At 41.6% G+C, this 25,542-nt stretch overlaps 1 protein-coding gene and 1 long non-coding RNA gene across 8 annotated transcripts in view; one reads left to right on the forward strand and one right to left on the reverse strand.

Moving 5' to 3' along the window:
* The first annotated feature begins 237 nt into the window (after nt 1–237).
* LOC118114805 lies at nt 238–24,283 on the forward strand. 3 transcript variants are annotated; one of them, XR_004697494.2, is made up of 4 exons: nt 238–379; nt 11,701–11,767; nt 11,971–12,007; nt 23,716–24,283. It is a non-coding gene; the product is annotated as an uncharacterized LOC118114805 (long non-coding RNA). The 3 variants fall into 3 exon arrangements; XR_004697495.2 differs by lacking the exon at nt 23,716–24,283 and having other exon boundaries at nt 238–443; nt 11,971–12,107; XR_004697493.2 differs by lacking the exon at nt 23,716–24,283 and having other exon boundaries at nt 11,971–12,107.
* The window catches only part of ntrk2a (neurotrophic tyrosine kinase, receptor, type 2a), an 82,443-nt gene continuing 68,004 nt past the window's right edge, over nt 11,104–25,542 (reverse strand). For all 5 annotated transcript variants that reach the window (XM_035165494.2, XM_035165493.2, XM_035165492.2 and 2 more), the window contains 2 exons: nt 19,337–19,495; nt 11,104–16,775 (listed from right to left, as the gene is read on the reverse strand). In XM_035165494.2, the coding sequence (XP_035021385.1) occupies nt 16,590–16,775; nt 19,337–19,495 (345 nt within the window). In that variant the 3' untranslated portion in view covers nt 11,104–16,589. The remainder of the gene's footprint in view (nt 16,776–19,336; nt 19,496–25,542) is intronic.

Below are 25,542 nucleotides of genomic sequence, written 5' to 3' on the forward strand. Positions count from 1 at the left end.
CTTGGCTCCCTGTCCGTTTTAGAATTGATTTTAAGATTTTACTGATCACTTTTGAAGGCTCCAAGTTACATCACAGAATTGTAGACCCCTTATGTGTACAAATGGGTATGTCTTAAAACCCATTTGTATAGACCTGTCTTTAAAAAGTGACATATAAATAAAGTTTATTATAATTATAATTCTACTAGCCGACTAGATGGATAGAACTGTATGTCCCTTGCTTGTGTGTGTTAAGACATATGACATAATTATCACTAATTCCATGTGTTCTCCCTCATAGATGTCGATCAAAACATGTCTAATCCACCAAAGACCGGAGCACGTGACCTCCTGTGTGACCCCGAGGGTTGACTGAGTGACTGTCGAGCCACGTGTCAAGGTAATGAGTAGCTTCTAATCCCATCGGCAAGGGAGCTGTGTGACCCTCGTCCAAGATTGAGAAGGTAATTTAAGGATTGAGGCCGTCCGCTGAGAGCCGGCCGCCTGCTTTTGACAGCAAGAGTTGTTATTGATGCAGAATGCAAAGATGGGATGAGCGGTGGGTTCCTGACCGAAGGAGCTACAAAGCTGTTTGGAATGTGAAAAGCAAAGACTCACAGGGGCCAAAATACATCAGAGTGTGTACAATACAACAGGCTCCACTGAACATGAAATACAATACGCAGACCTGACAATGACAAGCTGTCTAGCTGGGCCGGTTACAACCGCTGAGGAAGTTATGTTTTCTTTGCTTTTTGTGTCTGTCAGCATACTCGAATGCTACAGAATCGATTTCCATCAAAAGTGTGGATCGGTGTGGTACGAGCCACGGAAGAACTCTTGACATGGATCGAGATAAAATCGGCATTTATTTTTCACAGCACCATTCTAGTTTACGAGTGACCTCATTCACAACCTTGTCCTTGAATTTTGGTTGCAAAAGCAAAATTTACTGGATAATAATGATAACAATTTGTCAAATGAGGAGAACAAGATTTCTGTTGGTGTCTCCAGGACCAGATTTTACCATGATGACGCACACACACACACACACACACACACACACACACACACACACAGATGCCTTGAACTCATCCACCTGGTATAAAGCAACATTATCATTCATTTAAAATTATGTTTCCAGATGTAATTCACTCTGATTTAAGCTCTCATTCATGATTTGGTCTCCACTAGCTGCTTCATGCTGCTCTGTGCTCACCAGATGCTAACTTTAGCATACAGTGCATTTTAAATCAGTGTGCACATCTGCCTGTTACATCTGGAAAAATACAGTTGTGAGACTGAACATTAAAGTCTTGGGTCATGAAACCAAAACACTAAAGCCACCGTCTTGGAGACAATTACCTGAGTGACATGTTGTATGTGATCTCTTTATCTATTGAGAATACAATGGTATTGATTAGTGCAGCTTCTAAGTGAAGTAGTGGAAGTAATGGCTCCAGTGAAACGCTCTGTTGAAAAATGTTTTAAATATATGCATCCCTGCAGAGATTCACTTATTCATTCACTGTGAAAACAAAAACCTAAACTTGCTCACTCACTATGATATGAATACTTGATGGCTTTGTAAATTCTTGCTTCAAGTAACTTTAATAAGTCTCATTTGTAAAGTTGTCCTCAATACTTAAAACAATTTATGGTGGAACAAAACACAAAATTGTACGTTTTACCCAGAGTGGAGGCCAGGCAAGTTAAAAACAGGGTCTACAGAGCAATTCTGCAGGGGTTTTCATGGAGACTGGGTTCTATTGATCATTTGTGCGTGTGTTCACATGATGAGACATCTCTCATCTCTCCTCCCGGGAAACATGATGTCCTGAAGGTGAGTGTTACGGTTGGATATAGCATAAGTCTCTATTGTAGTGATGACACAACAGCCTGGCTGTGGCGCAGGAGGAAGAGAGGGTCACCCACCAACTAGAAAGTCAGAAGTTTGAACCCTGGCTACTCCAGTCAGCAAGTGTCAGCCTGGATTACCCCTGTGTGAAGGATGTGCATGAGTCAGAATTTGTGCTCTTAGTATTTAGAACTCAACATGTAAAGTTTTTGTAATGATGAAAGATAAATGATTAAAACAAAACAGAATGATTTGGTACAATTTTAAGTGATTTTCTTCAAAACTTTGAATTGGCCTCAAAATAAAAAAATGTAATTCAGAAAATTGCCTCGTAATTTAGATTTCTCCTGACCTTTTCATTTTTGCAGTGGACTAGAGTTAACGTTTATTTGCTCTATAGCTAACATCCGACGGACGTTGTATATGTGGCGTGCAGTTTGTTTGTTTGCCCCTTTGCACCTGTGGCTCAGTCACACTAATTGCATCCTTTGACATCTCTCTTCTTATGCTTCTCTAGAAATTACAATTAAGGGTTTAATTAGTGCACCATGACCCTCATCAGAGCCAGTCTACCTCAGTAAGTCACCTCAATCACACGGAACAATGAGGACATGCAGGTGCACACAAATGCAAATAGCTGGGCCTGTCCAAAGGGGTCTACACACGCACACACACACACACACACTCATATACTCACTGGGGGCCGTGGTCCCCTCAGGATTAGTCAATTATTAAACGGTCTATCCCTCTAAGAAAGAGTGCTATTGATTGATTATCACTATAGGTTTAATAATTTAGTTGTTTTAATAGCAGGGATATGGAAACAAAGAAGAAGTCAGGGACAGAGGCAGAGCCAGAGGACGAGAAGAAAAATAAAATAGAAAAGACGGGATGGAAATGAAGAAAAGGAAGAACAGGGAAAAGATGAGGTATGGAAAAGAAAACATCAGTGGTTATGATCCCGTTGACGATGAAAGAAAGTTCAGCTCTAAAACGGAAACAGACTCAAAAATCCAAAACCTGTAAGTTTTCAGTAGACGACTGTATAAAACCCTTAAAAAACAAAAAGAGTTTGATCGACATACAGTTGATGTTGTAATTTATTCAGCTTAACGATTATTCGACGAACATCTAAATACGACTAACATCTAAATACATCCTCACACTGTGGAAAATAAATGTATATTTGCTCCTTTAGTGATATTAAATCAAACAAGATGTGTAGCAATTAGAGCCACACAGTCATCAGTTTATCTTCATCGGAGCGTAATTACCATCTCATTCAGTATTCAACAATCAGCCTCTCGGAAATTAATGTGAACGTGGCTCAAAGTTCAAGTCTGGGAGTTCATGGAAATTATTATAGACCCTGGCTGCTTCACTGTCATTTCACCAAACCAATCTGCTCTGCTGTTTTACTTATTTATTCTATGTTGACACAGAAAAGAAGATGTTTGTGCTTGAGCGTCCTCTGTGTCTCTGCTTCGTCCTCTGGGCTCATCCCTCAGGCCTCCATTTCAATTCTTCTCATGGCTGCGTGTAAAGAATTGTGTGAATTGCAAAAAAACAGCAAGACACCAGGTCAGACACCTTCATACCTGCACTTTTGAATCTGTGGCATCTTGTCCAGTGTTTCTACTTGTTAAAAAATGTATGAAGCGACTGTAGCGGAGAAGCTCTTCAGCTCAAGAAGCTCGGCTTGTCTGAAAAATTCATGAAAAGAGGTTTTTATCTCCGACTATTGTGTGGAGGTGAAGAATAACCGACGTCCGGTATCGTTAACCTGTGCACCCCTGACCCTGTTAGTCCAAATATGTTGATCTTTAATCATGTGCGCTCACACACACACACACACACACACACACACACACACACACACACACACACACACACACACACACACACACACACAAACTGTATAGATATATAATTTAAGTTTTCCACCCCCCATGTACTCCCTCTAAATACAAAAAAATCAAGAGAGAGACTTCAGGACAATGATGAATATTGACAATTTTCGTGCTTGGATGGTAACAGATGGTCTTCAGCTGCAGATGAAGTTTTCACAGTTGTCATGGAGTTGTTCAGAATCAAACTTCCTTTGAGCACTTTAGGAGATTCTTAAGGTAACCTTGAGTGGAAATCGTTCTGTCAAAAATGTTTTTCCAAGTCAATTGACAGCACCAGTAAGTTTAGCAAATCCCCCCAAAAAATAACATTTTCAAGAGACAACCCATTTATTTAAACCCAAACCACAACCTTCTCCTAAACATGTTCGGAAACATTTTTTGACAGAAACTGTCTTTGGGAAAAATGTGTTTAACGTGTACTTGGGTTTATGACCTGTACTGCAGCCAGCCACCAGGTGGCGATCAAGACACTTTGACGTCACTGTTTGGGAGCAGTAACGACATCAATTATTCTTTCTCTTAAAGCTCTGTTTTTGTTCTCCACCAGCTCCTGAGGGATTTATATGAATCTATAGCTGCTAAATTGCTCCACTAACTTTATCTACCTCCTCCGTGGTGCTGAGCAGGTTGTGTACGAGTGTTTTCTGCTAATACAACCGCCTCGCTGTGTTTCTTACCCCCTTTGGACTGGATGCTTTATGGTTCCCAGCTCTCAGGTCTTTCTTAGGTGAGCACAGTGCTGTGGCTGAAGGGGAGTAGAAAAGAGCGATAGCTATCAGACATAAGACACATGTCTGCAGTTTCCACATACACAGTCATTATTGAATTAAGCTGTTAAGACTCCTATCCCCTGTCAATAATCGCTTGGTGGTCTCGGTGGTTTAGCCACGGAGCTATGAGCCACGTAAACTAACTGTTCCACTGAGGCCACTGGAGTTCAAACCCCAAATACACCACTGCTCTGCTCTGCCCTTTTCCCCCGACCACAACTCCCAGTTGCCCAAATAAGACGCATCCACAGGTCCTGAAATTCACGAAGCAGGTAAATGTTTGGCCTTTGACACTGGCCACACTCACAAACAAACAAACACACACAAACAACAGCACATCCCTCCTCCCTCAGCAGTATAGGAGAGTCGCTGGTGTGATTGCATTATTGATTGCCTGGGATATGTTTTTTTTTTTCTTCCTTCTTAAAAGCATTTAGCAATCTGGCAATTAGTTAGAGCTTAATGTAGGATGTCAAAACAGTGTTATTGATCCAGCGGAGCAAGGAGGAAAGATTGATCAGTCAACTCATTACGTTGCTGGCGCTGCCTCGTCATAAACACTCCAGATGAGGCTCCATCAAAAGCCCATCCCTCGCTCGCTGGCCGTCCTCTGCTGCTCGCTCTCTCTCCATCAGGCTCCCCGGTGTTTTCTGCGACTGCCTCCTGATGCATGTTGCACTGTCTGCACCTCATTTGGATTTCGTCAGATTTTTTTTGTTCTGTTTCTTATTGCTCCGTGTTGTGTGTCTCTGTCGCTCCCTTCGTTCTCTGTCTATCGTCAATATATTTAATGTGACCTGTTAGCCCCAGATGTATTTCTCCTGCAATACAATTGTACAAGCAGTTTTTATTTGAATCTCAGAAAGGGCAAACGTGGCTGATTTGGTTTCGTTTGCATCACTTGCATCAATTTATTAGTCAATCATATGAAAATCAGGCAGTTGCAGACACGCTTGATTCAATTTGCAGGAACACACGGCTCACCGGTCATTTTATGGAGTGTGCTATTGTTCAGCGGACGGACGTTCAGCTCGTTAAAGGTGGAACAGGCACCAAAATAATGAGGCCGACATTTATCAGACACACAACAGTTTGAATTTCGATTAAAGAAGTGTTTTATTTCACACCCGTGACATTTAACACTCAGCATAACCCTACAGAAGGGATGGGTTTGAATTTAATGTTAAAACAGGGGGATGGGAAAACAGACAATGCTGCCTGAAGCTCTGAAAGTGAACCTGGTCGCAGGTCGTTGTGTAACAATTGAACTTTTGTCAATATTGACACAAGAATGCAGAATTAGATCAATTCACTTCTGCACAGTTTATTCAGACTCACCAGCATCGTTTTGGTGAAGTCTGATTGTCTCTCCATTCGTCGATTATTTATATTCCTTTAGTCCATAAAGACTGAGTTAAAATACAGTTTTGCCATTGAAGACGTTTAGTTTAACATTAAACAAGCGGAAACTAGAATATGTTATCCTTCAAAAGTTGTCTCATACACACACTTTGTTCTTCTGTTTTAAGCTTTTTCATTTGGGTATGTCAAAGAATTGAAAATGACAAAGAATTGACATTTTTAGGTAACTAAGTTTCACATGAATTTCACTTCTGTTAACTTTGAGTTGATTACCAGCTGTGACTGCAGGGCTGGTATTGTTTCACCTTAAAATCCTTTAAAGTTTGATATATTTATAGTTATGAAGAATTGAAATTTTTTTTTAATACAACTAAACAAATATCATAAAAACATCAGCTACAAAATAAGTTCAGTCAAAAGTCGTATTTGTGACCTCACCCTATCAAGAAATTGCAACACATCTCATTTAAAAAATGTCCTTTTAATCTCTGTTTATGTCCAGATTAAACAAAGAGGATTTGAAATAAATACACTTTAAACATATTACACTAATCATTTCATGAGTGGCCTCAAGTCTTGATGCCAAGCTAACTGCCTCTTGGTTTCTGGTCTGTACGGTTAATATGTGTGCTGATCTCACTCTATGATCAAAAGCTACATTTTACAGTATAACTTTAAAATGGTTTAAAGATGATATAAGTTTTGTGTATTTCTAATTAAAAACAGAACTCGTGATCTTGAAGCAACGTTCAGTGGCCTCAGTCTGACCCGTTTGCTGTTTTTCTCTTTTTGGTGAGTGAGTTAATGTTCTTTTCCTGAGGAAGGAATCGGAAGCAGGAGAAATAAGTGCATCATCAGGAGGGATCATGTGAGACAACGTCTGTGGCTCACAGATTTTGGGATTCACCTCGTTTTCCGTTTGTCTCCAGTCTCCTGCCCTTTATCTCCGCTGCTTGTTTTTGAGTGTCGTCTGACTGGGATGTCGGCAAGTTTAGAGAAGAAAACAGCAGGAACATAAAAGATTGTACTGAAAATGCTTTTTGTATCAAGTCTAGCCATCTGTTCTTAGCACAATCCCCCTATCTCGCTCAGTTAAGTCTTTCTCGCTCCATCTCCCTTTGACTCACTTGTTTCTTTTCTCACTCCGTCTCCTCTTTCTCCTTTTCCCCTCATCTCCTCCGCAGCCCGCTCCCCCTCCCCTCCCACCTCCCCTTGTGCCCCGGCAAGTGTCTAATATTTCCAATGATGATTTAGCTCATAAATCTTGATAAAGCCACTGGCTGTTCCGTTTTGGTGGAACAGGAAACTCTTGCAGCAGTAGGAGGAGACAGAAGATGAGGAATGGCTCTCGGTTATGAGGTTGTCCTGTTTTTCTGCGTTTTCCATTTTGATGGCGTCCTCGGGGAGACAGCATTCCTGTGAATTGAGAGCAACTTTTTTTCACTGGAATCCACTCAAGGGATCTACAGGGGTGTTATTTGTAATCGTATCTGTATTTGTTCAGCCCCTCTAATGTTTACATTGGTATCTTTTTGTTTTTCTTTAAAAGGCGCAATATCTTGTCATATTCTCACCACTTCATGTGGTTCCCTGTAATGATTAAACTATTCAGTAGAAAACCTGTGAGAAAGAACATGTTTCTTTTTTATTATTGACCCAGCAGACTGAAATCAAACCAGACTGCTCAAATTATATTTACAGAAATTATGTACCACTCATTTCTTTGTCAGGAAACAGTCGTTTCTCTGAGGATTATGTTCAGTTGCAGCAGTAAAAAATTTTTTTAATGGATAAAACAACAAAGCTGTGAGGAGGCGATTGGCGCGGGGGTTGGCCACATACAGAACAACTGTATTAGTTTGTTTATACCAAGGTTAGTGCCTGCTGTTTGTATAATGTGGGAAAATCACAGCAGCACACAGCTGATTGACTATGTTACGGTGTCTACGTTTTTGGAATATATTTTACGTCAGTCACTTCAAAGTCAACCCCAACCGAATGAAGTTGAACAGAGCTGGAGGGAAGGGAAGTCACAGAAGTGACCTTCACTGCTCCCACCTGCTTTTGTCATTTGTCTGAAATTCTGCTCCTGACATCCTAAATTTCATTCTCTGTAGTTTGACTTCATGAGACGTTTATGTGTCTCTATGTTTTCACATGTTTCTTATATGCTGAAAAGGAAATCCCACTATAGTTATGACAGAGAATTATCTTATTTGTGTCCCCGTTTTTTCCACCTTTAGCCATTTCCAAGTGATGGATGGTGATGCACTTGATATAAACGAAAGGGAAACTCTTCTTATAACCTGAATCAAGACCTCAAATTTCTAAATATAACCATAAACCATGAATCATGCTTCATTAAGTTTGATAAGTATGTATCTCTAATTGTACTTTCTTTAGTAGGAGAAACCCACCGTGCTCTGAGCTGAAAAACAAACCAGTCAAGCTGTTTTCAGTTGAATATACAACAAGATAAGATTAATACAGATCAGAAGGAAAATGGCTTCATCTAAAAACATTCATTATGCTTGATATTACTGGGCCGGGAACAACAATCAGTCACTTTCACACCAACAGATGCTGGAGATTGGGAGGGAACACGTCCACGCTCCTGCCTGCGGTGCTGATGTCACCACGCAGGTGCAGCAGTGAGGGACTAATAACTAATGACGGCCTGTCGCTGCCTTAACCGTCTCTAATTGGTCCGCGTCATTATGAAGCAGCTTGGCTCACCTCGACCCCCCACTGGACCATTGTTCCGCTGTGCGCTTCCTCCCTCAGCCTGTGTTTGTGTAGTAATGACACATCTTCTCCGAACAACAGTTGGTCGTCCTCCCTGCTTTTAGATCCTCTGGGATGAGGCTACAGATAATAGTATGGTATTAAGGTAAAGACAGGCTATAGTTAGTAACGGCATTACTGGGGCTTTGATGTCCAGCACGCGTGATAGAGGCTTGAAGCCAGTTTCTTGGCAGCGACGATTTCCTTTGCTGGAAAACGAAGAAAAGTGCTGGAATATTGTCTTTGTGGGGTTTCTGTCTCTCGTATGTTTTCACCTGTTCCAATATTGTCCATTGGAGCAACTATTTCATATTTAATCATGAGACGTTAACGGATCTGGATGTTTTATTTAAATCTGCATTGGGCCATTGGTTGCATTTTGTGGAAACTCATCAGTGAACTTATTGGCTTGAAGGGGCACCACAGCATTAAAAGTGCTGAATCACACAGAATATTTAAGATAGTTATTCTTTCCTTGTGGTCAACATGAAGCCCATTATGTAAATTTGTTCCAAAGTGGCTTTTCCAAGATTGGATATTTTGTCAGAAAACAACACAGTGAAGGTTTTATGGATATTTTCAATACCAATCATTTTCTTTCAATGACAAACACATACATTAACATCTCGCTACATTAATAGAAAATGTAACTTGGTCCTGAACAGGGTTTTTTTTGTCATCCTTGCCAAAGTCGTGAATGCAAAAACTACTGGACAGATTTTCTTGAAACTTGGTGGACGGGTGGGTTATAGGCAAAAGTATAACAGAATAACTTTAGGAATGGTTTCGATAAATTGGGTCTGATCCATTTGATACTCAATACATGTATATGCCAACATGGTGCTAAAGTGGCCAAACAGCTTTGGTGGATGTATGTGCTTTATGAGAGTCCTAATTTGTTGGGTGGTTTGTTTTTTGTGTTGGTTTAGTTGTTAGCAAGATTTCGCAAAACCTACTAAAACTACTGATTTCAACCAGACTTGGTGGAGGGATGGGGCCTGGTACCGATGCAGATCAGGCAGAAGTTGGTTTTCCCACTTTCTTTGCCTATGTTTTAAGACGAATAATAATAATAATAGTAATAGACGACTTCCTTTTTTTTCTTTTGTATTTCTACTATAAGTACTAGACCAACGTTCGGCCTTGGCGGAGCTATGCCCTTTACTGACTGCTCTATAAAAAAAACAAGGTCTGGAGAGGATCTTTAATGATCTGGGGTCAAACTGTATTTATCCTCAAGCCCAGGCTCCCTAAGTCCCTCACACCCTTTACAGCCTGCGGTACAATCTGCCAGAAAACAGCATTACTTAAATACCTCCTCAAAGCAATCAAGTAAAATTGCAGAAGTTAAGTTTTTATATGTCTAATATACTTATGCAGACTCCCCTGCTCTCGCCTGAAGCACCTTTTTCTTTATCCTCTTAAAAACAGATTTGGACCTCAATTAATGGGGTTGAACTTATTAATTGAGATTAAGTGAATCTGTCCTAAAGCAGAGAGAAGGTGTGGTGTTGTGATGAGGATGTTGAGCTGGATATAAACTCTGGACAGTTTGGTAACTAGTTGTACAGTTTCTGCAGCTGAACCACCGAGACTGGCCTCACTCTTCTGATGTTTGTCTTCCCAAGACATGTAGTAGATCAGCTTTTACAGCCTCCCTCATCCTCACAACCCTGTGTGTGTGTGTGTGTGTGTGTGTGTGTGTGTGTGTGTGTGTGTGTGTGTGTGTGTGTGTGTGTGTGTGTGTGTGTGTGTGTGTGTGTGTGTGTGTGTGTGTGTGTGTGTGTGTGTGTGTGTGTGTTGATTAAAAGTGTTATTTATGAGGTTGAAGTGCTGAGTACATGAAACCTCCACTGTACACCAGGAGAGCACTACCACCACCACTGACTGTCTTTCTTTACACACACACACACACACATGCACATGCACACACGCTGTTACACCAAGGTGAATTTTGTGCGCCTGGTGCGTTTCTCATCTCCTTCCCAATGATGTTTTTATTAAAAGATAAATTGTAGACAGGGCTCTGGGTAAAAAGAACATATTAATTCAGCTGTTGGTTAATTGCATCAGGGATTTAGAGGGAACTCTTCTGTCCAATTCACTTGTACAATTCCCTGCAAAAGCTCTCAGCCTGCTGCTAATCTGCAAACCACGCAAGTTCCTTTTTTTTTTCCCTCTTAAAAGACACTGGATTTATACTGGGATTAATAAAATGATGTAGCACCACTCCGACACTCCAGCTCTATCACTGAATTTAGAGCAACTTATTTCCCTGTTTCTCTCCTACCGCCCTGAACGATCCTCTTTCTTCTTCTTCCTCTGTTTGCTGCATGGATGTGTGTGTCTCCCCCTCTCTAACACACACACACACACACACACACACACTCATGGATACACACTTAACTCTTCATTATAGTCAGTTGCAGGAACTTTGATGTGACATAACACTTTTTATTAATTACATTATATCACGACAGACTGGTCCATGTTCAGAGAGAAATCATATCATCACCATCATTATCATCATGACTCACTATGATCATTTCCACCCCGCATGTGTTTCTGTGTGTGTGTGTGTGTGTGTGTGTCCATCAGCAAAGCACGCATGGGCGGCATCATAACTTTTGCTTTTCTGAACGACAACCTGCTTGCAAAGACAAACATCAGCTGCAACAGTCAGAGTATTTCCAGCTTTTAATTACATTGTGTGCTTTGTACAGCTGTTTCTAACATTTCAAAGAGCATGTTTAGGCATAGAAATAACATTTTTAACATCTTTCACACGGGAACCCTACAGCGCTTTGTCCTCTGCCCTATTTCACGTCTCTTACAATCCCAAAATCCACAAAAACATCCAATAATCCCACCCCCTCTGGTTTTTTCACTAACAACGCTGCGAAACCCTCGAAACACAGAGACAAATAGCAAAGAATCAAAAAATCTGGTACTGAGGAAACAGACATTCTGCATTTTGTAGACTCACTTTTGTTTTTTTTTCTTTTCCTTGATTTTTTTCCCAATCTTTTTTTTGCAGAGAAGCAGTTTTTTGTTGCATTACATTCTCCCGGGCATATGGGCTCCAGAAGCATTCAAGCACAAAGGTAATCTTTTAAATAACCTTTATGGTATTTCAGCTCATTTAGCTCAGACTGTGAGAGAGAGGGGAGTCAATATGACATGGATAAAAAACTCTCCTTGTGACTCAGCACTGTGTGTGAAATATGCTTTAGCTCACTGAGGCCTTGTCGACACTATTGCAAATGTTTTTTTGTTTTTTACTAATGTTTTTCACTCTGTTTTACAGAATATCTCCGTCCAGACAAACACGACTACAAATGCTCGTAAGTCTGCATAAACAAATCCGTCAAACACTAGGGAAGAACGTTTTAATGAAGTAAAAATAAAAAAGTTGAATTGCCTTCAAGTAATTTTGAAGTGATAAATTGAACTGCAAACTTGTGATTAGACCTGGCAGTGCCAACCAAATGTAGAGAAATGGTTTGTGGTGCACGCTCATCGCACAAAGCAGCAGTGGGCATGTGCAAGGTAAACTATGATGTCATAGTTTATCAAAAGCTCAATTTTACATTTACACATGAATACACAGAAACCAGAGTTTTTGAAACAGTGTTTGTGTTTGGAGGAGAATCGCAAACGCAGAGGAAATAATCTGCATTAGTGTGGACAGGGAGTGAGTCCCGTGGTTTAGGCCGAACTCAGCCCCACGCTGATGTTAACGTGAGGCGATAGGAAAAGGGAAGAATCTGTTAATCTTGCTGAAACACTCGTGTGAAACTCAGGCGTTAGTGAAGTGTGTTTAGAAGAAGCTAATTGTTGGGAGTCACAACAAAGCAAATTGATTCCATGAATGTTAGCTGCCATAACACCAAACTCAGTCCGACATGAATAAGTGAAGTCATTCATGATGAATTGGTGGAACAGCGACAACAAATCAGTTCCTGATTCCTACCATGAAACTTGTTTTTGAACTGGGATTTGGCTAAAGTCTGAACCCAGCGTGTTGATCCCCACTGACTCACATCGGCATCAATCAGCTCTCCCCACACACACACACACACACACACACACACACACACACACACACACACACGCATGCACACACCCACTCCACCGGGAGAGTGAGCGAACATCGCTCTGCATCCTGGGTGCCGATGTACTTTATGTCATTCTGTTTTCACATCATTTGTGAGTCCCATGCAGCTTTGACCAATTCTCTGCCCTCCACTTCCCAGACGGAAAAAAAAGAAAATCGTACAACCTAGATACTGACACAGTCTCTGACACATCAGTTAGCGACGCTTATTTCTTCCAGCAGCTAATTCACATTTGTACATGTATGTTCTTTATTCCTCTCGCAGTTATTTCGTTTTACAAAAAGAAAAAAAAAAAGAAAGTAGCACTTCTAGGGACCAAAGTTTAAGACTATCACGTACAGTATAGGCAGCATAGAGGAGGAAAGTTGGCTGAATAGTCTATTTTACAGTAAGTCACTTGAATAAGAGAGAAAGAGAGAAGTCAGTGATTGTCGGTCCCTCGTTTTCTGAGGCATCCGTTCATACAGCAGTTGTTGTTTTTCCTCCTTTTTTTGGGGGGGGGGTCTTTGTTTGACCCATATCCTTGACGTGAGGCGTTGATGCAGAGACCGGAGCTGTGTTCACAGATCACAGAACACTTCAGCCCTGTGCTGACAGGTCTTCATCCTAACAAACAACCCTCTCCTCTCAGCCTCCTCCTTCCGTAACTGTAAAAACTTCGCCGCCGTCCAACTTGACACAGTTCGTTATTATTATTTTTTGAAAGAAAGAAAACACAGCAGGTACTCTTCTACTCTTCCGACATTGGAGGCGTTCGTATCTGTGTTCGTTTCTCACAGTTTTTTCCAGCGTACACACACAGGCCCTCACACACCCTGCCCTCTGTTTACTGCACAGAGATAATGTGTGGCAAGTGTGCAAACTCTACTCGACTGTACAGCAGGGATGGATCAGCCTGCGTGGTCAATGCTGCGGCAGTTCATGCTCTGACAGGTGAGGGTCATTTTGCGATATGTCAAATATGTTTTATGTGACAGACTGGTGAGACGTCCATCCCTGTTGTCGAGTGCACTGTACATGAGGACGGGCTATAGGTAGCTGTTCAGAGGGAGCCTGACATAAAAATACATTACATAACTATTCTACGCATTTTTTATGCGAAACATAATCGATTAAACCAGTGTTGCTGTTGCAAAAGGCAACTTTTAGATATAGAAAGAAATGTACAAAATGCTTCTTAATTTATAAATAATAACAATATTAATACAAATCAATCACTGTAAATCAATCAAATCAACATTTTCAAGTTCACAAACATCAATACCATCAAGTGCTGCTGTTAATAAACAAATAAGACTCAGAAATTCCAGATTGATGTTTCACACCAACAAATGTTGATGCTGTTGGTGCAGTGATCATGATTTTTTGGAAAGAAAATCAGACATTCCCCAGTTAAATGCAAAAACAAACATTGAGTGTGTTTTCTTTCATGCATGTGAGCTGTTGTATGTACAGTGTGTGTGTGTGTGTGTGAGAGAGCATGTGACCAGATATGTGAGCTGGACTGTTGGTGTGTGAAGTGGTTCCTCATCTCGGGGATGTGTGGTGCATTATTGAGTTTATTCTCAGTGTAAGCTGTTGGTGGAGTGCCAGTAAAGTGTGTGTGTGTGTGTGTGTGTGTGTGTGTGTGTGTGTGTGTGTGTGTGTGTGTGTGTGTGTGTGTGTGTGTGTGTGTGTGTGTGTGTGTGTGTGTGTGTGTGTGTGTGTGTGTGTGTGTGTGTGTGTGTGTGTGTGTGCAGCCATTGGAATGTGACGGCAGCATGAAGTTGAAGTTGTGGCTTATAGAACATCTGCAGGCCGCGGTAATGATGGATGTTCACTCTCACTTTCTCCCTGAGGACATTCACACCTCCTCTCTTCCCCTTCTCCGCCTTTTTTTCTACTCCCACTTTCTTCTCTCTCTCTCTCCTTCACCACCTCTCCACACGACCCTACCTTTACACGCTCCCATCGTCTGCTCTTTTCTACCCCATTGCTTCTGCTCTGAGTGCTCGCCCTTCCCCTCCATTTCTTCCCAATATGCGTTATTACCTCTGCTCCTCAGTCGTTCTTTCTGTTTTTCTCCTCCTTCACCTCTCCTCTCCCCTCCATCTCTCCTTCTCGGCCATAAAACAATAAGTCTTGAATGTCTGTGAGGAGACTGTGCTAATGGGGCCCATTAGGCTGTAATGAAATATACATTACACCATTACAGAGGACGGGGCCTGGCTAAAGCACTGCACCGCTCAAATAATAAAACATGCACAATTCAATTTCCTTCTCGGCCCGTTTTGAGTGTCTTTCAGTTTGTGTGAGTGTGGAGATGGAGGGATGACGGGATAAGGTATACAGTATGTGTGTGGGTGTGTTGTGTTGTGTTGTGTTGTGTACATCCCCTCCAGCACAGATGTGGTTTCCAAGGATGTCTGAGTGCTGAGAGCCTTGATGATTTAATATGGGTTGACCAAATGAACCACACCTTCTCCAGCGCCGCCGCCCACACATCTGACCGTGATCTGACCACTCAAAAAACCCAGCCTCCCTAAGCAGCCTTTATTCCCCCATCACACCCTCCGCCCCGCCACCCCTCCCTCCATCAACACCAGGACCTCGCGATTGTCAGACAGCTGTGGACAAATGAATCAATTGACCTCCGACACGGGCGCTTGACATCACGAGGGAAGCATCTGTCACTTCGGTGAGAGGGGGAGGGCCTGGATGGTTGATCGTCATGTTACGTCTCAGGCAAAGCAATAGAGAAAACAATGCACGATGCAGATATGGGTGCATATATCTGTAAAATCATTGATCATCAATCTGTTGCATGAGAACATCTTGTAGATCAATGCAAAATAGATCTTTTTCTTTTTTTTTTACCCCCCTGCGTTTTCTATATTCATCATTCAGTTGCAGTGTCGTGGAAAACCTCTGTCCTCTCTCTGGATAATTGTTGCACCCCAGCAGCTCAGTTAAGCCTCAGTTGTCACCGTATTGTTAGTCCATTTTTTTGTAATCAGCTAAATCAGCCAGCCATAAATCAGAAGTGGTCATTATTATGTTCCAGTCAATCTACTGGATGTTAACCAGTGTGTTTATCATGTCGTCCTATCCACAAGCCACGTCGGATGAATGCTGACATTAGTATTCGCGTACAGTTCTGAGAGACGGACAGAAAGAAAGAGGTCACATAGACGGACAGGGTGAGAGGGGGAATCGGCGTCTTCATGGCTCCACATCTCACTGAGCCATTTTCTCTGAAAAGCGTCTCACAGTCTCGTATTTACACGCAAAAGTATTCAAAGCTTCTGGAAATCCTCCCCGCGCTGCGCCTCCTTTGAAAACTCCAGGATGTTCAAAACGAGTCCCGTTGTCCGACAGGCAGCGACAGATGAGTCACCAAATTTAAAGTCCTGTTTATCAGGTTTCATCAATTTAGTCCCAGTCAGTTTAAAGCATTTGAAAAGAAGAGAGAAGCTTTTTTTCTCCTCTCCTCCAAAGTTAAATTACTCATTGTAAATGTCTCTTCGGGAGAGGAAACGGGGAAGAAGTAGATGCACAAAGGAGAGGAAATTGGTCGGGAGGAAAGAGGCGATTGGAGCTGAGTTGAAGAACTTTTTGATTGCCTTAAAGAGTCTGGTAATAGCTTCACATCCTGTACAGCGCCACCTTGCTCACACACACCTTATTCAGAGGTATCACCATGTCTACCCTATAGCAGACACACACACACACACACACCTCAAATGCACACACACACTTAAATACAGCAACCATCCACACCTGAACACACACATCTCCCGCAAACGCATCCTCCGTCCTCTTCCCGTGTTTAGCCCAGTATATCCAGGTATACAGGTGAGGCCTTGGCCAGGTTGAGGAGCAGACAGTGGATTTCCTTGATGTTGAGTCTCATGTGCGGTTCTCTCTGCCAGCAGCCCAGCATCAGGTCGTACACTTCTTTAGGACAGGTCCTGGGGCGCTGCAGCACCCTGCCCTGGGTTATACACTCGATCACCTACAGGGGGAGAAACAAAGAGGAAGAAATGAAAGACAGCTCCGCCAAGGCCCTGGAGTCCCCGCATTTAAATTCACCCTTTTTAATTGGATCTGTACCAAATTACACACACTCATAAATATCACTCCCCTAAACATGATTTTTTTCAAGATTAATTACTATGATAAATTAAGGAAAATGTCAAGAAACACCAATGTTAAAGAAAGTGAAAAAATTCCTGCATTCCTGATCGGGATCTGCGCCAAAATGTCATGGTTATCTGAAGCACTTTTTGCACAACCCTGCTAACAAACAGACAAACACCAACTTGAAATCTTTGTGTATTCATTAGATTCCAGTGAGTATGATGGAGCCTTTGCTTGGTAAAGTTGTTTCACCTCGCTGCAGTGGCGGACAGGGAAAATGTCAGCGTGAATAAATTATTTACTGCACCGATGAAGTTACATTGCACTGGAGCAGCCATCCAGACAAATGATGCATTTTCTTAATAAGATTGTGAGCGGAAAAGTCTCCAACTATAAATTGACATCAGATCGATTAATGTACTGTCTCATTACACTTCATATATTCTCTTATAGGTTCATTTAAAGTAAAAAAAAACACGATTTGAGCTTTAAATCTGCTTCGGCACGAGGATTTGGGGATCAAGAGTTAGGCGACGCGTTTTGAAACCGAGCGGCTGAATGAAGAGGAAAGTGCTCCTCTCTACAGGGAGTGGATATATCATCGTCTGACAGTGGTTTGGAAAATATCTATACAGTTATTTGACTGTAATATAATTAAGCTTTTTATAATTTCCTCAAACATCAAAATACACCCTGCTGTGTGGGATGAATACTAATTAGCAGCTTCTATTAATCCCTCCAAAAAGCACCTCTGCTTTCCAAATCGCTTTATAAACATTTGATTATCATTAGATATCTGCTCTACATTATTAAGGATCTGATCTGTAAGAGTTTGATCTTTTTTCTAATCAAGCAGCCACCATCTCCTCATTCTGTGATAGGAATCAGAGTAAATAAATCTATGTATAAATATAGGGATATCTAGTTTTGAAACAAAGGTCCATATCCCGTGTTACAGATATCTGAGCATCAGATTCGGGTCAGGAGGAGAGTGAACTGTGAATCAGCAGATATGTAATAGATTTAAAGGGGAAATACGAAGGTGAAAGGGGCTAAAGGTTGAGTTCGGACGCAGCCCGAAAGAGTTGGATGTAAACGGGACGGCCGACATGTTGAGCAGTAACCAGAGTGGAGGTCATGAGCAGGTTCACGAGGCCAAGGTGAAGGTGAAGGGTTGAAAGGATCCGATGCAGGAAACTGGGTCAAGACCCCGAGTGTAACCGACCAAAGGGCCGATTTGTTAAGAGTTATTTATTATTCAGAAGCAACAGTCAATTGTTAATTGTCAATAATGATGTATTAAATGCAGTAAGAACAGGTCAGGTTAAGGTACTTTGTTTCTAATTTATCAGTAGTTTGAGTGAGTGTTTCATAAGAGCTGAAAGGATCAGTCGATCTTTAAGTGAAATAACTGACAATTTAAACAGTTTTATTTTTAACATGGTTACAGTCATTAGAGTCATACAGGATTTCTGAGGTTCAGCCCGGTGTATTTGATATAATAATGAGTCTGTATTAATCGGATCAACAGACATGCCACTGTATTGTGAAAAGTTCTAAACGGCCACTGTCTTGATTATCAATTAATCATTAAGGATATTTACTGTATCGAGCAAAAGTGCCAAACAATCCTTATAGTTCCAGCAGATGTGAGGATTAGTTAATTTTGTGTTTTATATCATAAAAAACAGAATAAAGACCATTTTTATTCCTATTCTTATTTATCTGTATTTAAAGTCAATCTATTGCCTTTGTCACCGTATGCTGTTTGTACATGAATCACTTTGGGAGCACAGCTTAGATCCTGGACCAAAAAGAACAGATATTTAGATGTACCAGTGTCACCAGACCACGAAAGTCAGTGTGATCCATGGCAAAAAGAAACAGACATGCTGTGGGTCCTGTTGGAAAAACAGGGTTTCAAATTAATTTCCGCTCAGAACAAAAGAAGCATCTGCTGCTGCAGTAGCCTGACAGCGATGCCAGACAGCAGCGCTTTCACATCTGCCTCCCTGTGAATGGGGAACAGAGTCAAACCTGGCTCCTCGGCTCTGTGTCGAATCTCAACATTAATTCAAGACATGTTCGCTCACTTATTGAGTTTCTGAGCATTGGGCCGTAGCCTCGTACTGTAAACTGAGATGACTCGGGCCAAAGGATTCACGTATTCTACACCTGTGAGAAACTTTGATCAACAGTGGATCAAATATTTATTTGAACTGAAGGGCTGTTTCCTCAGATCTGGAGCCTACGACATCATGTTTTCATTACTTATTTGGCTGGAGGTGCTTCTAAGGTAACATTTACATAAAGATGCTGCCTTGTACATTGGACTGTGCTTCTTTTTGTTGTGAAGGATCTGTTGCCCTCACAAGCTCGATGATATCCCAACACTGTGTCAGCTGGTGTGGTCAGAGGTGTTTTAGTTTTCTGTACCTCGTTGTTGGAGAGCTGGTACCAAGGCTGTTTTCCGTAGGTGAAGATCTCCCAGAGAACGACTCCAAGACTCCAGACGTCACTTTCTGTGGTGAACTTTCTGTACATGATGCTTTCAGGGGGCATCCAGCGGATGGGGAGCATGGTGTGGCCGCCGACCTTTTAAACAGAGAAATGTGGGACAGGGTAAAGTCAGTATAAATTCGACAAAAAAAAAATAAACAATAAAAATGTGGGGAGCTGTAAAGCATCTTTTATACTCCATATTCACTTCTCTTCCATTCATTTCTCTTTTACATTATGCATTTCAAATGCAGTTCTTCACATTTCTCACCAGGTTTAAAGTAGCCCTGCAAATATTTAATTCCTCCAAACTGCTCCCTGAGGCGTTTAAACAAGCCCGGTTTGGAGGTATATGGCACAGTAGATGGCATCATATACCTGACCGTAGCACACCTCAATAACATTTTATTAAACCTGAAAGTATATTGGTGAGATAGGGTTGGTTTTTAATACCTCAAATGCTATTGAGCTCACAAGGATTGCACTTTGCTGCCACTGATACAATCAGTTGATAAATGACACAAATAAATATCCTGCGATCAGCAAATTGTTCAGGAAAATAGTAAAATGTTATAGAATGTGTGTGTGTGTGTGTGTGTGAGAGAGAGAGAGAGAGTCAGCTGCATATGGATCTACTGCAGATTCAGTTTTGGAATTGCTAGCCTCCAATGCAGGAGAAATTGAAGTAATGGAAAAGTTATTTAATTTGACCCTTTTAAATTGTTGCATCAAACAATATGGTGAGTTCCAGTAAATATCAGTGAGCAGAAATCAACTGCTAGGGAACTCAGACTTTTTGACAGACTTTTGTTCATTTCTTTATGTTCTAATCTGAGCTGACCGTTTGGAATCTGTTGTTTTCATTTGATATTTTACTGTTCATAAGCTGTAAACATGGATGTTTTTACTGTTCTTTACCACTGACGTCTCTGTGGCCTTGAATCAGGTTAATGTGGAGGCAGAGGTCAGAGCTTTTCATGCTTCACCAGTGACTAAAGGTCAGTGAACGTCTCAGTATAAACTATTGTCTCAGTTTCGTTTAATTAAAGGACTATGTATGGATAACATTTTTTACATCAGTGTCATAAAATCAAAGAAAAAACTATCTTTTAATTCTTTATCATATCCTCCTTTTCACCCTGCTTGTCATTAATGCTTTATGGTGTTTACAGTGAGAGAAATATTCAAACCACAGCCATTCCAACTAATATAGTTGAAATATTCTAAATCAATTTTAATCAACCTGAGATATTTACGTTTGATATGATTGTGTGATCTCCACTAGAATTCAAAATAAGTTGTTATTGGTTTGAACACAGCATGGATTTGTAATGCCGACCTTGCAGCAGGTCTGGGAAGTTTAGGAGGGAAAAACTTAAAATAAGTCTGTACCTGATTTTTTAATCCTGATGTGTTTAAAGTGAAGCTGAATGAAACCTAAACCCTGATGCTGTCCCGTCTCACACTGAACCTCCTCTCTCCACTCACTTCTTCTCCTCACATGAATCTACCGAACCATCTGCGCTCCATTGCTCCACACCGACAGGACAATCCTTGGTTTATGCCTGTTATTAATGGCTTGGTACCCACACTTGGCCTGTTTCTATGTTAGTCAGTGGGTTATTTAATGGAGTAATAAAATGTGCACGGTCAGATAGCCATCAGGTTCACTGAAACATACCAGCCTTCATCTGGGCAGCTCTTTCTCCTCATAACCCTCGCTTCTCTCTCTGTAACGTCATGTCTCCCTCCTTGTTTGTCTGTTTCTCATTTCACACGTTTCAGCCAAATTCATACATTCTTTATTGGCACTAAAATCTCATACCCTCAATACTCATAAACTCGTGAACTTCATATTCACTACTGCTGCTGCTTTAAATTTGACTTAGCTTAAAGCAACAAAATGTAAGAATTGTTCGCGGATACACTTGGGGTACCCCCTACAGGTAGAAGACGTAATTCACATTTTTTGTGGATTGAGCCTCCCATAAACAGTGGTACATGTGTATTTGTTAACAAGCAACAAGAAGAGGCGAAGCTCGGAAGCCAAATAACCACGTCGACTTACGAGGGAGATACATTTTACAGAATTTTACACAAATATAACGAGTATTATTATAGCAGAGTTTCATAATGATACTAAAATATTTAGAAACATAAAGAATGCTTCAGTGTAGAGCTGCGTGCTTTGGTCGATCTTTCTCTTTCTTGTTTTCTTTCTCTTCCTCTTCCTCTCTCTCTCTCGCTCTCACACAAACACACTGACTATCAGCTGCAGGTGAAAAATGACCCATTGAAACATCAATAAAGTTTTTACTATCCTCTGCAGGCAGACAACATTTAGAATGCATGTGTGGTACCCTCCCTCCCTTCCACTAAAAACTGTCCAGCTCCAAAAGTTATTCATCCTGAGATCTCTTTTAGATGATTAATAAGGTTGGCATCTGTCCTGCATCCTTTCCAATGAGTAAAAGTTAGTCCAGTACGACTCTGGTCTGGTTTCTTATGGTTTCTTACATAGTTATTTACTATTTTAAAGCCATTATTTCGAGAATAGATGGATAGATAGATTTCTGACAATATTTATTCACTAATGTGTCTGGACCTGCTCATACCCATTCGAATTTTTGATTTATTCATCATGGCTGATCATTTCCCCTGACGGTCTAAAATATTAATAATAGCCTCTTTAACTGTGGTGCCTGTGTGTGTATGTGCACGTCTGAGGAGAACGTAAAAAGGCAGTGTCGTCAACAAGGCCACGTTGACAGAGAAAACAGAGACAACCAATGAAGGATTACAGGTAAAGGAAAAGCCTCAGATCTTGTTGCTGTTGATGAGGAGGAAGCAACAAACATGAACAAAGTTTACAGAGGAGCAGTCAGAAGCCCAAACACGAGAGATTCTCACTGCATCGCTCCGTCATTAGCTCTGTCTCCGTTTTCTCTTTGCTCTCAGGAGCTTGGTCGTCAGTCTTTGTCTCCTTTGCTGTTCCCGTCTTTCTCTCTCTCTCTCTCACTCGTTTGCACCTTCTCGCTCATCTCTAAGATGGCGCACTGTCTCTCTCCCTCTCTGTCTTGTAATATGCATCATTTGAGCGACTCCACTGCCTGAACGTTTCAGGAACGCCCTAAAACCAGAGGAAAAACAAATCAGGCGAGGGCTTTGGGTTCCCTGTAGTGACCTCCTGGAGGCTGTGGTATCCAGGGCAACTGCACTAGTTAAAAGGAGAGCATTATGGGATGTGGTGTAGGAGGGGCTTATGTGACTTACTCCACCCACTCCACTGTTCCTGCAACAAACACGCGGGAACTCTACCTTAATTGCCCTCTGTGTTGCTATGGAAACAAAAACTCTTTCCAAGAATCCTTGTGTCTACGTATGTGCAGTGTGTGTTTGTGTGTGTGTGTGTGCAGTTTTATTTCCATCCCTAGAGAAAAGAGCTCGTTCATCTGGCCGTCTCAGACACAGTGATGGTTGATATAATATACATTTTCATCACATGCTGTTGTTCTGCTCCATCTCTTAGAAATTATGTTGCTGTTTGAATCACATTATCTGTTAATATCATGAGGAAATGGTGATTTACATATTCGTCAAGGCACAAATATGGACAGACAATATATTTATTTTCCACCTGAACATCAGGTCTTGTAGTTCAATGCCCACTTGTCATTATTCAACTTTTCAATGGGTTTGTTTGGGCTCTTGCAGCACTTGGTTAATGTTAGGGAGAGATGTGGCCTGGTTTAACACAGAGAAAGATTTGCACTGGCCTCAGTCATGTGGTTATTCAAAAAACTAACTTTTGATAAAATCCTGATGGTTACTAAACTAATGATTGTGCTGTGCTGTGTTTCGGGACTTTAATCTAGTAAAACCTTCATAATCAAGCTCTATAGGAACAGATCACTTCTGTATAGTGCAGACGAATGAGACACAATCTTCATGTGGTGATTTTTGACATGAGAATTATGCAGGTGGTAATGATTTGGATTGTTTACTTTACTGTCTACTATTACAGTATATATCCATCCATCCATTACTGTATCTATACCATTATCCTTTGAGGGTCATTGGAGCCAATCCCAGCCGACACTGGGTGAGAGGGGGTGTACATCCTGGACGGGTCGTCAGCGTACAAACAACCATTCACTCTCACCTTCCCACATAGGGACAATTTAAAGTCTCCAATTAACATAACCCCTAATCTACATGTCTTTAGAAATTTAAACAAGTACATGTTATGGATATATTGAGTTTTGATTGTATTAAACCTTTATTAACTTTGTGTTGATTTGTATCTTGTCTTGCAGACAGTGATTTGACAGTCCACATGAACACTGACTCACACACTTCTCGACTCCAGCCTCTCCAGGTGCCCCATTAAAATTGTGTTTGTCTGTGTTGGTCGGGACCCAGATATGGGTTGTAAAACACACACAAACACCCTCTCACACACACACACACACACACACACACACACGCACATAAAAACGCACATGCACACGAGCCAAATTACTCTAAAGAGATTGTTTAGCTCTACTTTGTTGCCAGCGTTTCCCTCCAGTCTGTGTCAGCGGCATAAAACAGTCAGGGCCTGAATGTTAAGACGCACGCACACATTTGATTTCCTTTCATCCTTTACACTTGGGCATGAAATCAGTTTATGTGCTTTCACCCCCACCCCCCCAAACTCCAACTCCAAGTCCAGCCCCGCCCGCATGCCCACACACACACACGAGGCATCGGATGGAGTCATCCTCGCCTGTTTGCTAAGGCATCTGTCAGGTTCATTGGGTAACAGGGGATTCAGTGACGTCACCGCGGCCCCCTTCAGTCCTACGCCTCTGTTTCTATTTCCTTACATACACACACACACACTGGGGGAGGCAGCGGGAGGGTGGGGGGGCTCCGATTCCTCTATGACTCATCTTTGCTCTTGTCTGACGCAAGAGCATAACTGGGTCCCCACAGAAACACACACACACACACACACACACACACACACACACACACACACACACACACACACACACACACACACACACACACACCTCTGTCTGTCCTGGATGCTGAAACATGAGTGGATGATTGTGTTTTACCTCCCACCGTTCTGTACCTCTCTCCTGCCTCCCTGTTTTCCCTGCGTCTGTCTGTGCCTGTGTGTTTCAGATGTCCTGCTCTGTGGTTGTGTGCAGCTGCAGCTCGGGTGTGTGTTTGTTTCTCTCTGACGACGCTGCACGACGTCTCCTCCTCTCCCACCACAGCATGTGTAGGTTCCTTTATCCTTCCATCGCTGCCTTCTCTTCTTTTGTATATTTATTCATGTCTTGTTTTCTCCCTCCCTGCACGGCCTCCTGCTCCTCTCTCCCCCACCTCCTCTCTCTTTTCCTGCTGCTCCCTCCATCTCTCTCTCTCCTTTCATCTTTGCCACCTTCCTGCCTCCGTCTCACACACTTCCATCTCTCCCCTTCTCCCCCCTCTCTTTCTCCCATACTGCTTCGGAATACTAAACACAAGTTGTCTGATTACTTTTCTTCCTGACAAACGTTGGATACAACTCCGAGGCTCTCTGCCACTGCCTTCGCCCGTTTCTATGACTACAGCCTCAGCGCTCAGCTTTGTTGAGGCGAGGTGAAAGGAAGGAGGAGGAGGAGGAGGAGGAGGGAGATCGCTGTGTGTCGTCACACAGAGATAGTACAAAAGCAAGCCACAGAGGAGAGACCTTACATTTTACAACTTTAATTTGATCCCATGCACATCTCGTTACTCCAAATTTAATCATAAGTTTTCAGAAGAAATCCAAAGAAAGGTCATTTTTACAACACAGATTGATTGTGGCCGTGTTGATATTGAATATTTGGCCTTTTTAAAGAATGTGGCATAACAAGTTTTCTACATGCCGTGAAATATTAGTAACACTAACATAACTGCAAGTAGAAATATGAATTAGTCTTTTTCTAAATATAGAAAAAAGGTGAATATACCTGGAAAATTCATTTTTTCCATTTTCCATTGTGAAATTTGACACAACAATAGTTTTCTAATATTGGGAAATATAAGCATTATAATGACCTATGTCAAGGAGGTTATGTGTTCACCCCTGTTTGTGTGTTGGTTGGTTTTTAAGCATGATTACA

Source organism: Hippoglossus stenolepis, chromosome 9 (genome assembly GCF_022539355.2).
Source record: "Hippoglossus stenolepis isolate QCI-W04-F060 chromosome 9, HSTE1.2, whole genome shotgun sequence".
NCBI classification, from domain to species: domain Eukaryota; kingdom Metazoa; phylum Chordata; class Actinopteri; order Pleuronectiformes; family Pleuronectidae; genus Hippoglossus; species Hippoglossus stenolepis.